A 15,049-nucleotide genomic window follows, 5' to 3' on the forward strand; every position below is an offset into this window, starting at 1 on the left:
GTCGTTTGATTAAGTTAATGTTAGTTTTTTGGACACTTAGAGACCTTATACATCTCTGAGATTTTGATTATATTTTTAAACTTAATTTGTAACCTTGATTGGCCCTTATTTGTAAACTTGATTTGTTCTTTAATGATTGACAACTAGAGACTTGTACATCTCTTGAAATGTGTAATTTAGCTGTTCATTTTCTGTATTTTTTTTTGTATTATTTGACAAAGGTTTCTACTTTTAAATATTTTAATTTTATAAAATTTGACTCTTGGAGACGCTATACATCTCCATGGATTATTTGATTAAGTATAATATTTTTACTTGTAATATTCAGTCTTTTACAACTATTGAAGTATTATAGATTTCTTTTATCTTTGTATCTGTTTGCACTTTCTTTATGTATTGATTATAGTTAGTAATAATATGACATTTAGAGACTTTATACATCTCTAATTCTATATCAGTGTATAGCTACTTTGCTTATGATTAATATTTTTAGTTAATATTTCTATTAATTTCATTTGTTTAACTTTAATGAATACTCTGTAATGTTGACATGTAAAAGTGCCTCCGTGGCCTATTTGCTGAATAAATGATTTTGTATTTTGTATTTTGTAATATAAGACGCCCACTGACGATCAGTCCACCAGAGAATTTGCTTCTAACTGACGGATAGATGCCAGCCGACGGACTGACCATTTTATGGTGTACTGGTAGCAAGACTGGCGCTAGCGACTGGCATCATTAATTGTGTTTCCTTCTTTACACGATAGTAACAATATGCTTGTGTGTTTCAGTGGAGGCGCTAATATACTGGCGCAATGCCGCGCGCTCGGGCGCCGCGCTGGGCGCGGGCCTGGCGCTGCTGCTGGCGCTAGCGTGCTGCTCCGTCGTGTCGGTGGCGGCGTACGTCTCCCTGCTGGCGCTGTCTGCGGCCGTCGCCTTCCGCATCTACAAGAACGTGCTCCAGGCCGTGCAGAAGACCAATGAGGGACATCCCTTCAAGTGAGTACCCGGACTTTAACTAGATAGAGTAGATAGCTAGAAAGGTGTGCTAGAAATACATAGGAAATTATAGCTTGGCAGGGAAAACATCGTGAGGAAACCGGACTAATCCTAATAAGGCCTTAGTCACCCTTCGGGTTGGAAGGTCAGATGGCAGTCGCTTTCGTAAAACTAGTATTTACGCCAAATCTTGAGATTAGTTGTCAAAGCGGACCCCAGGCTCACATGAGCCGTGGCTAATGCCGGGATAACGCAAGGAGGATGATGAGTTAGAATTTATATTTCATGTCAGCTGACTGATCAAAACATTCGTAACTGGAGCAAGACTCCAGATTATTCTGCAAGTAGCTTTACATAATCAAAAGTTAGTTATCAAAGCTGACCCCAGGCTACCCATTAGCCGTGCCAAATGTCGGGATAACGCAAGGAGGATGATTATGAGCTTTACATACTCGTAAAGCCTTACCATTTAAAACTGTTCCTACCATATAGCTTTAAACAAAAAGTTACAGTGTACATACAGTACGCACCTTTAACAGTACCTATAAAAAAAGATGTGTTCCGGTATATTTACCGCTTTGGCTGTCACAATTTATATTCTGCGCTGAATGTTCAATGCCTGTTGATATGTGTATATATCCATCAAAACGAAAGTCGAAAACAATCGCGCGCCGAAATCTCTTCATCGCAAACAAAGAATACATATGTAGGTATGTGGAATATATACATTGTAGATACAGGGACATATATGCAACAGATAGAGCCGAGATGCGCAACCAAACGCGTCACGCGCGCAAGCGTGAAAAAGAAACTCGATATGGGACCCCTCGACACATTCACATATATTATGTATGTGTGCCATGCACTACATTTTCGGCCAGACGTCTCTTTTATCCGTGACGATGACCGCATGGATCTTGCAAAATATTGATGAGTCATCTCTTTCTTTGAAACATGAAACAAGGAAGAAAGAGCCTGACTCGCATTAACTATAACTATAGGTAGCTTTGTTCTTTTGACTATGGTGAGTTTAAGGTTTTGCTTAATACATTAGCTCTTCGCCTAAAGCCTTCTGTAAAAAAACAGCACGATCAACTAAATTACGTTAAACCAAATAAAACTCCGCTGATATATAGCCGATATGGGCACGTGTGATATTTTTTAACTTTTAATTAATTTAAAACTTAACTGGTGATTATTTGGTAAATAAATTAATAATCTAGCTTGTTGGCCAATATTGCTCCATTAAATTCGCTTGATAATCACTAGATTTCATGTCATATCAACTCAGGACTTGAATTTTAGGTAATTAGCTTCAATGACAATCCACACTATATTGTCTTGAATTGAACACTTATGTTTGAACAGCTTTCGCGCGTCTTTTTTCACCGATTTAATGTATTTATTTAGTATTCAACTGTTCACTCACGCACTTCCATATTTGAGATTTTTGAGTTTTTCTATAAATAATTGTATAAGCCTACTAGATAGTAGGTAGTTAGTAGATACTAATTTATAAAATTGGAAGCACGAACCTCTAATTAAATGTATGAGATAAAAAGTAATGGTAAATTTATTTATCTACTGCTCCAGAAAAAAAACATAATTTTCATCATTGTTACTATTTGTTGACGTTTGTTCGTGGGCGGTGTTAGACTAAACTTTCAAGAGTAGTTTCAACGAAGTTTCTGTGATCATTGAGCTTTAAAACTTTGACCTTGACCTTGACCTTGCCGTGGTGAGGCTACATCGCGCGACAAGCGCCAGGGTACTTACGCCATAATTCATAATATTCATTGTTGTCACTATATTGACGTTTGTTCATGATGGGCGGTGTTCGACTAAACTGACAAAGTGGTTACAATTACAACTATGTTAACAAAGTGTCTGTGACCAGTGTGACCATTGAGTTTCATGGTTAAAGACCTTGGCCATGGCCGTGGCGAAACTACATCGCGCGATAAGCGCCAGGGTAAGCTAACGTCATAGTTGTCACTAACTACACGTTCGTGGGCGGTGTTCACGTTCAGCTTATCACTGATAGCCCCGTTAAGGCCAAGGTCTTAAACAAAACCAATACTCCGAAACTCTCCCTCCTACTAAAGAAGTGAATAGCAAATCTCTTGAAGAAGTTTATGAAACTGGAGAGTATCAGAATTTTGCTTCAAGACCATGGCCTTGGTGGATCTGTAGGAGTATCGCATGATAAGCGCCAGAGTACCAAATGACATAATCGTCATCGTTGACAACTGGCAGGCAAGCACGGCCGCGTGATAAATGATATAACGTCAGGCCGTCCTTTTCGCACTATTTGTAAGTGTGATAGGGACGCACCGATGCCATAAAGTTTATCCAAGTATATCGTATCGCGTCGCAGAAATGCCATTCGGCTACGGGGCCTGGCATTTGGGAGTTCCAAAGTTAGAAATCTACTCTATCGGAAAACGGCATAAATATCCCGGTGGAGGGTCTAAAAATATCGCCGGTCGGGAAAGCTGGGGCGAAAGGTCAGGCTGCTAAACAGAATTTTGAAGAGATGCAGGAAAATGTAGGCGATCGATGTGACCTATTGCTATTGCTACTGCGTAACATTACTGGTGATGTTTTCCCTGTAATCCTCATAACAACAGGTCAATAAATGGGGCTAATATCGCCGCCAACTAATTGTACGCGTTGTTTCGCGACGTGGATAGACGATTATAAGAATGTTTTGTTTGTGAGCAAAGCGGTAAAAATGGCTCTTAATAATCATAGATTCAAGACGCAAAAACAATCAATGAAGTTTATGCTTGTTTATAAACTCACTCGCGGAGAATGGTCAAAATATTGGTACTAAAAGATTTCAAAATAGGACTGTACACAAATTCTTTAACTGTCCTCATTTTTATATTGAGATTGAAACTTTCCATTTCACATATTTGAATTTTCTTTATTTCTCGTGAAATGTACATGAAATTTCCTAGAACTTTTAGCTAGTTAAGGTACCTTCTACGAGAACCTATTGAACTGGGTAACATTGGTAAAAGTGAATATTTTCCGTTCCAGAGCTTTCTTGGAGCAAGATATCAGCGTGCCCTCTGAGCGCGTGCAGTCCCTGGCCGCGTCTGCCACGGCGCACCTCAATGCTGCAGTCAGCGAACGCTTATTCTTGTTACAGTTTGGAATAGTACTGTCTGAGAACTCTGAGCAGAGTAACAGTAAAGCCCGCTTATTCTTTTTTCTGGCATTTACTGACTGATATGGAACGTCATGAAATGAAATGAATGAAATGAAATGATCAGCGACACTGTTAAGTGTACATTTGTACCTAATCCTTATTACAAGGGCATAAAGTCTACCGATGGTTAGTTAAGGGTGTTGCTGTTTGTACTTAAACATTCTCTACCCAAGTACCCACGCCAACCACTGCTCTAAGATGCTTTATCAGGGGGCAGGGGCCCATTTGTCAAAACTGAAAGTTACAAAGTTACAAGCGGAAGTCTGTTCCCAACTTGTCATATTAGACATTGACATTTTGACAACCACTTGTAAATGACTACTGGCCTCCTAGTCAAATCAGCTTCTTTTTAAGAACTGTCAATACGAATTTGAACGACTTGCTAATATGTAATTTATATGAAATCGAATTGAGTGGCGTCACGGTCAACTTAGTTACTTTATATATTGACTTATTAAATAGAAATTGGATTTTAAAATAACTTCTGTCCCTGTTTTTCTTATAATATCTGATGCTTTATTTCGTGCATGGTATAAAATATTTTATTTTAACTACAGTCAAGTTCCCTATTGTAACTTGTATCTTCGAGAAATGGGCACCAGATCGACGACTGCGCGGATTAGGCATCCCGGCCTCTGATGCAATGTACTGTTGTTAATGGTTCTGTTGAACGTTGCAGACTGTTCCTGGTGGAGGACCTGGTGGACTCGCTGAAGTTCGGCGTGCTGCTGTGGTGCCTCACGTACGTGGGCGCCTGCTTCAACGGCATGACGCTCATCATCCTGGGTCAGTATTACTTAAAAAAAATTGACTGAATTGTAGGAGGCACAAGTTCTACAGACAAACAGCCAATCACTCACGCTTCGAATCGTAACGCAACTGTCAATGTTGCGTGTCGATAGATAGACTCAAAACGTTTCGTTGTCGAACTGACAGCGAGACTCGAAGCGTCAGTTGCGTTCTTGCGTATTGCATCGATTCTAACGCGACTCGAGCACTCGAGAACTCATCTCATTAATATAACAGGGTAACTTAACACTTTCGAAACCGGGCTCTACGCGGCGCTACGACATTTTCGCTACATACGGGGAAACCCATGTAATCGGCTAACTTCTAAGCGGTCTGGGTTCTTGGTAGAAAGTGTTAATCCGATTGCCGATTGCGTATATTTTGTACGATACCATTGGTAGGTATCGTTTGATATTAATTTTCACTTAAAAGTTAAAAACTTATGCTGAATGCTGAAATGATTTCAATTTCAATTAAATAAATAGATTCTTTATTTTTAGTTTCATTGCTTCATAGTTGTCATTAGTGAGAGATAGATAAAACCAGTTTAAAAGCATTTTTCACTTTTCCTTGCTGCCCCTACATTTCACGCACGCTATGCTAAGCAAGACCAGGTTTTAGCGTATATTAGAACAACACATTTTGCGTCATTAAAAAGGGAGCTCTTTTGTAGGCGATAGACAAAAAGTTATCAAAGCCGTGGGCATGAACAGGACTGTTCCGAAATTTTACAAGTCCTAGTTAAGGCACTGGTCCCACCGCGAGCTAGTAAGCTATGAGCTATATGCTATAAAACGAACAAAAGATAAGCACCCCCGTGCAAATAAAAGAGACACGGCGATTTTGATAGCTCACCGCTGGGCGAGTAACTATAAACATCGCCGTGTCTCTTTTATTTGCACGGGAGTGATTATCTTTTGTTCGTTTTTATAGCCCGCCTGACACCACCTCACGGAAATTTGCATATGCCGACGACCTGGCTCTAGTGACACAGGAAGGTAGCATGGAAGCGGGGGAAGCTACGCTGGAAAAGGACCTGGGCCTACTAGACGACTATCTCTCCAGATGGCGACTGTGCCCCAGCACTTCTAAGACTGAGGTGTCCTGCTTTCACCTGTGCAACAAAGAAGCTGGCAAGGAGTTAAGAGTAAAATTTAGAGGCAAATCTCTCCGCCACAACTTCTTTCCTAAATATCTTGGAGTCACCTTGGATAGAGGTCTCAACTTTAAGGAGCATTTAAATAACCTAGCCGCAAAACTGAAGACCCGTAACAGCATCGTTCAAAAGCTAACTGGGACCACCTGGGGCGCTAATGCAGCTACGCTCCGAACGACAGCGCTTGCCCTTGTATACTCCTCAGCCGAATACTGCTCACCAGCGTGGTTAAATAGCACCCACACCTCCACAGTCGATACCCAGCTGAAGCACACGATGCGGCTTATTAGCGGCTGCCTTAAACCAACGCCCACGCACTGGCTGCCGGCACTCAGCCATATCCTACCGCCAAGCATCCGACGCGAAAAGTGCCTCGATCGAGAAATCTCGAAGATCCGCACGAACACATGCTTGCCTATTCACGAGGACCTCAACGCGCTCAAGACCCTCAGGCTTAAATCTCGCAAACCCCCAGCATTAAAATTCCATTTGCTCGACCCACAAACTAACACATTACAGGCGTGGACAGCAGAATGGGACTCGAGGTCTAATGCCTACAGACCTTTTTGAGCTACAAGCTGGGATCCGGCCAGTGGGATTTGAGGAACCTCGACGACTTTGGTGTCGGTTAAATCGGATTAGGACAGGCGTCGGTAACTGCGCGTCGCTGTGGTGTAAATGGGGGTGGCAAACGATATATGCCATACGATAAATAAATAAATAAATAGCCGGATAGCTCATAGCTTACTAGCTCGCGGTGGGACCAGTGCCTAAATAGGTGAAGTTTCCTTTCACTTTAATAGTTTTTTGTATGTTAACATGGTTTTATTGTGTATTGCAGGCTGGATAGCGCTGTTCACGCTGCCCAAGGCGTACGAGATGAACAAGGCGCAGGTCGACGCCAACCTCGAGCTGGCGCGCGCCAAGATCAACGAGATCTCCGCCAAGTAAGTTACAGACTTATTCTCCTCCTTCTTCTTCCTGCCACATTCCCATTTTCAATTGGGGTCGGGCCTCCTTGTACGTAGGCGCCAGGACCGTCTGTCCTGGGTTGTAAGTTACACTTATTGTATGTATACCTTATAGACCAGTCAAATCTAACACCAAAATTTGCTGAGAAAACAAACTGTGATGTAAAGCTGCATTTTTGGTGTATTATTTGGGGTCCTTGAGATCTATGGAATAATATGGAGGAGGCCTTCACTCGAAGAGAGGTCTTTAAGTAATAAGTAAAAATGATAAATAAATTCATTATAAATATCTTAATTCGCATGAAATTATTGAAAAAAAAAATCTTATTAGTAATGGTTTAAATTATAAATGAGTAAATTTAAATGAATTACAGGTTAATTTTAAAATTAAGTATGACATTGCTATGAAAAAAAAATGCATGTGAAATTAATTATGATCTGTACATTATTTGAATGTGAATGTATTACCTAAGGAATAAATGAGGCTATAATAATAATAATAATTTGGGATCATTAGAGGAATATGGGGTGGGACTAATTAAAGCTAAAACTTTATTTCGCAATATACAGGGTGAAATAAAAAGGACCATTCAAACTTTGCGTAGTGACTTTTGAGGTCATAATGAACAACTTTTATTATGGGACCAATGCTGAAATCGCGGAAAAAAAAATCAACTGTTCCATAGAAATGAGCGGCATCATGACAGTCGAAATGTATGAAACATGAAACATATATAATCATTTTGGTATTTCAGCATTGGTCCCATGATAAATCTTGTTCATTATAACCTCAAAAGTCACTATGCAAAGTTTGAACGGTCCTGTTTATTTCACCGTGTATTATGGACTAATAGAATAGTATCACAGAATATATAATAGTACAAGTACAGAAGGCTCACTCCTTTGATAGTCACAAAATGCCGCCATTCTAAATTCTTATCTACATTAACAAACGGGCTGCACGCGAGCAGCCGACATTGAATTCTATTGCGCCGCACGAAGGTCGTCACAGCTGAATGGGCCGCGAACTCGCGGCCCCCGGCATGTACTTGTAGCGCGGCGATGGTATCACGGAGTGAGCCGCCCCTGATAGTATTGGTTTGTGTGCTGAATTAGGTATGTAACTTCAAAAGACCGCAAGTAAAATCGCATCCTAGATGGTCTCAATTTAAGGAAAACTATGCATTCCACAAAAATCTGTCAATATAATTAGAATCTGCTGTCAAAAGTGACTAGCAATAAAATTACAAAGTGAATAACAAAGTGAAAACAAATGACTCTTTTGTTTTCGATAACAATTTTTAAAGGATGATTCTTTTGCACTATACTCCGGCCACTTTGAAACCATGTATGATTAAAGTAAAATATAATGCGTGAGTCATGAGCAGGGCCCGTAACTTTCATGCCGATGACATCAATTTGACGTCACGCTGCTTATAGGATGATTCAAATAGTTTTATTGTAATAATTAATCATTATTCATTAATCAATTTTTATCATGTGCAAATGACTTCAAAAGTAAGCTATTCATACGTGGAATAATTAATACCTACTTGATACGTGAAACGAAAAGGAAACAATTTGTTTTGTATTAATAATTTATTGATTTATTGAAATATAGTAACAAACATAATTAATAAAATGAATGCAAAAAATAAACAAATAATTTAATTTACTTTTCACGTATCAAGTAAGTATTCATTATTTCACGTATGAATATATTAGTTTTGAAGTCATGATTAAAATGATTGATGAATAATGATTAATTATTAAATAAAACTCTTGAATCATACCTACTATATGCAGCGTGACGTCAAATTTATGTCATCGGCATGAAAGTTACGGGCCCTGGTCATGAGAGATATGATGACAGTCACCTAATCCCTGTTAAAAATTAGTAACTTTTTGATTTTGTTTAATTAATAAAATACTGGATATTCTCAGGGAAATCACTGAACCGTGATGAAATTCCCAATCTATCCAAAAGACGAGGTATGTTGCGGCAATGACCTTTTTTCGGCGCGGCAAACGGCTAAAGGCACATTTACATGGCGCGCGAAAATGCATGCGATTTTAGTTACATTGTTGACTGTTGATCTTGAGGTTCGATTCAATCGAATACCGCAATGTAAAAAAAATTCGCATGCGAGTTCTCGTACCATGTAAATGGGCCCTAATGCTGACGTGCCTCGGCTAACATTGATTAAAGAAAACATTTGCTAATTTTATTTTGTTTTAATTTCCAGAGTGCGAGCAGCAGTCCCACTCGGCAGGAAGGCTGAGAGCGAGAAGGACAAGTAAAGCGGGACGCGAGATAGGGAGCGTGCGGGAGCGAGCGAGAGGCGTGCAGACAGATCTTTTATTAGCGCCGGAGTACTTCACTCTTTGTTATATTTATTGTACTATTAAAGATAACTACTTTACGTGTAAAGCTTTATGACGAGTCATGCGGAGATTGTATTTGCTTTTTGAAATTTTAAATTAAAATAACTGTCGAACCAGTTGCTGTTTTCTTTGTTAGTTATAGAAAAAAAAGTAAGTAACCTGCAGTCTGCCTCTTGTACATAGTAGATCCTGCCATCTTGTGGACTAGTTAGAAAGCAAAAACATGTATAAACAAATATCATTTCACGCTAAAGAAAGTGTTATTTCACGGACGGATGCGGCTTCATACTCAGGGGGGTCACGCCGTCACGTGGTCATTGCAATGTGTGTGGCCAACCTAGGCCGATCCGCGCATGTACAGTCAACCAATTGGAACCCTAGGCCACTGTAGAACTGTCATAGTGACGTTATAAATCAGATTACATGTAAATCCCGTACTGCTTGTCATTTTGACATGGTTGTAGAGTGGCCTGGGGTTCCAATTGGTTGACTGTACTGTCCTCTATTGTTTTCTTGTGGGCTAAGAGCCCTGGCCCCGTAGCCGAATGGCATTTCTCCGACGCCAAACGAAAGCGATACGCCGCTGGCTCTGTCGCGCCAATACGCAAGCGCGATAGAGATAGATATCTACTAGCGCTTCGTTTCGTGAGCGATTGTGCCATTCGGCTAACCACCCAGAGCCGCCAGACCTTCCTCATTTTCTCAAAGATTAAATTTTGGGATAATGTAGAGTTCGTATCGACGTTTAATGTCTGCATATTAACTAGCTCGGCCCGTCGGCCATTTTAACACTCCTTAAGTTCTCAAGGCTGATTTTTATATATAATCTGGGCAACCGAGCTTCGCTCGGTTCTGTTTCGTATCCTTGACATGTGTCGCCATCTAGTTCAAGCGAAAAACCTACATCGAGCGAAAGAATTCTCAGCCTTAACAACACAACTACTCCACACGAGATGGCGCGCATTTCGCCACAAAAACTCAAATAGTGTATTTTTCTATTCGTTTTAGCCTTGACCTGTGTCGCCATCTAGTGTTTGCAATAAATAGTACTTACATCGACCAAAAGAATTCTGTCTTAACAGTACAACTACTGCACACGAGATGGCGCGCGAAGAAAAACGCATGAAAACTCGAAAATTTGCGTTTTCCGGGACCTAAGGATAAGTTAGACCGATTTTTCACCCCCAAAAACCCCCACATAACAAATTTCTGCGAAATCGTTAGAGCGGTTTCCGAGATCGTCAGTGTAAATAAATATATATATAAATAAATAAATAAATAAATAAATATACAAGAATTGCTCGTTTAAAAGTATAAGATAATAGAAAAGACTGTAAGGATTTGATAATCATCAATTCCTGACCATTTCTGCTGGCCGTAACATTTACCAGACGCTTGAAAGTCAGAGTTACCCTAACTTCTCAAGCTACGGCCGGCAATCTTCTTCTTTTCTTGAGCCTATTTCCCATGTCTCTTGAGGTCGGGCCGACCCCAGGGGGCAGGTCCAGGGGGGGAGGGCCTCCTAGTCCTAAGACGCTATTCTGGGCGTTTTTGTGCAGTTTCGGGTTTCATGTCCTTGGAAATGGTGCCCATCCAGGTCGTCGGCCGGCGACCTGGCCCTCTTTTTGGTTCTTCGATTTCCATGACGACCCTTGTCATGTGCTCTTTGTTTCGGCAATGGTTAGGAAATGATGATTATCAATTCCTAGCACTATTTTCTAACACATATAACAAACAATCAGCCTTGAGAATAGAAAGAAAAAAAAAATCTTATAGCAAAAAAATGCCCGACGTGCCGAACTAGGCAATATGCTGACATTGAACGTCGATGCGAACTCTATATTATCCCAGTTTCATCCTTGAGAAAATGAGGAAGGTCGGCTCTTAGTCCATTGGCCGTGGTAGGACTTGCCATTCTGTGGGCTATGCGCATACGTGCACGACTGGTGCTACGCTCTTTCTGTCGGCTTTTCCATATTAAATTGTATGGTGACAAATTAGTTCCAAAGGACGACGTTAGCATACTAAGAAAACGAACTTGTGACATTGCAGTGATAGGTTGCCACTGCCAGCTCAACGTCCCCACCACAGTATCCTACAGTCGACTGCTACGACGTCCACCGGAGGATAGCCCCCTGTAAAACTTATGAATCTTATGATTCTTACCTATGTTTATAATACCTCTATCCATCAACCGGGGTGGCTTTAGGAAAATTTGGGGTTACTTTGATGGTATTTGAACGGCTTTAAAATTAACATTATTTACTGAACATTCCTATATTCGCGAATTTCTGTTTCGCCCTATGGTTGACTGGTAGAGAATGCCTTAAGGCATTAAGTCCGCCATTTGTACTTTTTTTTCAATTGTGCAATAAAGTTTAAATAAATAAATAAATAAGCTGTTCATGTAACTAGTTAGATCAATAAATGTAAATCTAAATCTTTCTGTAAGTGCTTGTAAATCTACCATAGAAAATCGCGAATTTACTTACAGTATGACTTAAAAACTAAATCTTCAAAGTCGCCCCTGCGTTTATTTAAAGCCACCCCGGTTGACCGTACTAAATTAAATGAAACCACAACATTATTGTCAACTTTGTATATTTGCTGTTATCTAAAATTTCATAAGTACAACCGTTTATACTTTATAGGATTACTACATTGTGGTATTATTAACGAAAATAACAGGGTATATCTTAATTTAGGTAACTCTGCAAATAGTAAACATTTTTAGGTATAAGTAAAGTATCACTGACCATAACCATCTATAAAACTTTAGTAACTTTAAACTACGGTAAAAACCGACCAGGAATATATGAGCATTGTCAAGAGGGCGCTGTTACACTCATGTATTAAGTGACCTGTAAAGAAAATATGTAGTTCTCTTAAAATTCCACAACATGGCGCATAATCAAATATGTATTCATATATTTCTGGTCAGGTTTTACCTACATAGGATAATAAACATAAATTCAAGAACTATTTTTGAAGCCTAACAATTTAGTAAACTATGTCAAACAAGTCTGTCAGTAAATAAAAACTAAGAAAACTATAGGTATCCTTTTCCCTAGCACCCTAAAGAATAGGATGCATATAGACTTATATTGACCGGGATATAGACCGTGATTACCTTTTTGATTTTTGTCGAGCTCCCGATATTTCGACGCAGTTGCATGCATCATGATCACGGAAAATAACCGTGAATCATTCAAAACTCTTAGGATGCATATAGTTTTCTTTGTTCTTATTTACTGACAGACTTGTTTGACAGAGTATATAATTTAAGCTAGGTAATATTAAAATAAATATAATTTGGTAGGTTGGTAACGTATTATTTATCTATGGTCCAATCGTAGGTACGAGTATCTACTATTAAGTACCTGTGGACTTACTAATACATATTCAGAATTAGGAATACTATAAGAAGGTACTTTTAGTACATACCTATCAAATTTTAATTTGAGTAAGGAGCTCCAAATGGACGGAGACGCCCCATAGCTCCTTTTTTACCTTTTTTGGACAGAACCTAAAATATTGAAAATGCACGCAGACACGTAAGTAAACATTTAATTACCGACATGGAGACATAACAAATCGGTTTATTTACCCTTCTAATAATTGCATAGGTACAAGTACCTACACTTGTGCAGTCAAGCGTCAACCTTTATTGTTTAACAGATAACATTAACAGAGGGTTCATTATACTGGTACCAGATAAGACGTTCTAGATACACTGTATCTCTGTTAAATGTTACATTTTATTCGACTACACATTTAGGGTTTACCCAAACCTATCGACGCGGATTCGGCTCTAGCCGAACAAAAATCGCTAGTTAGTATGACGCTGAACGCATCCGTACGCATGGTCATACCAAAGACATATGTAACTCCGTATAGACGGATAAAGTCTAAAAAAAACGTAACTTAAAACCATACAGAAAAAGGTACGGTTACCTAGACGGCGACACCTTTGGGGAACGCTCGGCTAGATGGCGCTAATATTAATATTTGACATTTTAACACAATATGGGACAAATTGTCAAAACTGAGGTTCAAAAGTTTTAAGTTTGTGCCGAGAGATGGCAGTCTATGCACTGTGATTACACATTTTAACTTGACAGTAACTCTCTATAATACTCGATCCTCTTTGGTCACACTAACGAGCGATTTTTGGTCAGCAAAAGCCGGTTCCGCGTCGATATGTTTGGGGAGACCCTTAAAATGAAACATGATGTAATGTATTGTCTCTGTATGTAGTGTCCTATGAAAAGTTCACAACTCGTCCCTTATAGGTAGAAGGAACAACTGAGATCTACCGTAGCTCAGTAAAGTCTGAGTGCCTGTCTCTTGACTTTTTCTATACATTTTACATAAACTAATATTCAAGTAAAAGTGAGATGCATAGAAAATATTCTTAACCCCTCAAGCGCCTTGTGCCAGATCTGTCCCAGGCAATTTAAACTGTAATTAACAGATTGAAAGTTATTAATTCAGTAGCAAGTTTTTGACAACGGCGTTCCAGGGGTTAAAGGACATTAGCCTAGCGATATTATTGTCAAACTCATAGTAAGACTATGTATTGAGCCTAGCTAATGCAAGCTGTAGCTGTAGGCTGTTACTGGGCAATTTCAATGGAATACCTAACGACAAATAACGAATATGCCAACTAGTCAAAACAACGTAACTATAAGAAAGCGAGGCGTTTGAGACACTTTCTTTTATTTTATTTCATTTCATAACATTATGTGTGTCATAACATTTCATGATATATTGAATATTATCTACGTATTGCATAATTCATTTATCTACTAAATTAATTGATTGACATAATGTGAACGCCGGCGTTCTATATCGAAGCCAATATTTTCGCAATTATCTTTTTACATACCTACTTAATTGAAGTCCACAGACTAACGTGTCATTCGTAAAAACGTGTGCATTGGAACAATTTTATGTTGCCATGCGGTTGAAGGTTAGACATGATAAATTCGAGAGTTATCATGAACAACAGAATCTATAATCCTTATATGACTTCAATATGAGTTATCAATTAATTACCACATTTATTTAACATCTTTACTTTCAAGTAGTATCACATGCCAAATGATAAGTACCTATAAAACCCATTTATCAACGAACTAATGTGTCGAAATCTAGTCAAAGATTCCACATTGGCGCTTACCATAAGGACGAGTTAGAATTTGCAAGTATTTTTAAACGAATAAACATCCCTATAGCAAGCGACAAAGCGGGACTTTTTGCTAAGGAATGACACAAATAAGGGGCAGGTACAGCTTTACTGCAAATTATCAAACATTCAATGTCTACAGCATACCTACCTAGATACTTCAATTTGCTATAAAACTTATTTCTAAGATGAGCCTTCAGGGAATTTTATCTGGTAAGTACATGTGAATTTTCATTTTAAGTATCATGATTAAACTTAGTATAAGTAATTTAAATCACATATAAAACTGTCAATTTTGTATTAAACCGCAAACTACCCGTACATACCACCCTAAGGTACTGAAA

The 15,049-nt window shown here is 39.1% G+C and overlaps 1 protein-coding gene across 3 annotated transcripts in view; it reads left to right on the forward strand.

Annotated features, from left to right (window-relative positions):
• The window catches only part of LOC125233794 (reticulon-1-A), a 36,072-nt gene extending 26,439 nt beyond the window's left edge, over window positions 1–9,633 (forward strand). For all 3 annotated transcript variants that reach the window (XM_048139910.1, XM_048139919.1, XM_048139900.1), the window contains 5 exons: window positions 792–999; window positions 4,045–4,155; window positions 4,896–5,002; window positions 7,003–7,108; window positions 9,379–9,633. In XM_048139910.1, coding sequence (XP_047995867.1) covers window positions 792–999; window positions 4,045–4,155; window positions 4,896–5,002; window positions 7,003–7,108; window positions 9,379–9,433 — 587 coding nt within the window. In that variant the 3' untranslated portion in view covers window positions 9,434–9,633. The remainder of the gene's footprint in view (window positions 1–791; window positions 1,000–4,044; window positions 4,156–4,895; window positions 5,003–7,002; window positions 7,109–9,378) is intronic.
• The last annotated feature ends 5,416 nt before the right edge of the window (window positions 9,634–15,049 follow it).

The sequence above is a fragment of the Leguminivora glycinivorella genome, chromosome 1 (genome assembly GCF_023078275.1).
Source record: "Leguminivora glycinivorella isolate SPB_JAAS2020 chromosome 1, LegGlyc_1.1, whole genome shotgun sequence".
In the NCBI taxonomy this organism is placed as follows: domain Eukaryota; kingdom Metazoa; phylum Arthropoda; class Insecta; order Lepidoptera; family Tortricidae; genus Leguminivora; species Leguminivora glycinivorella.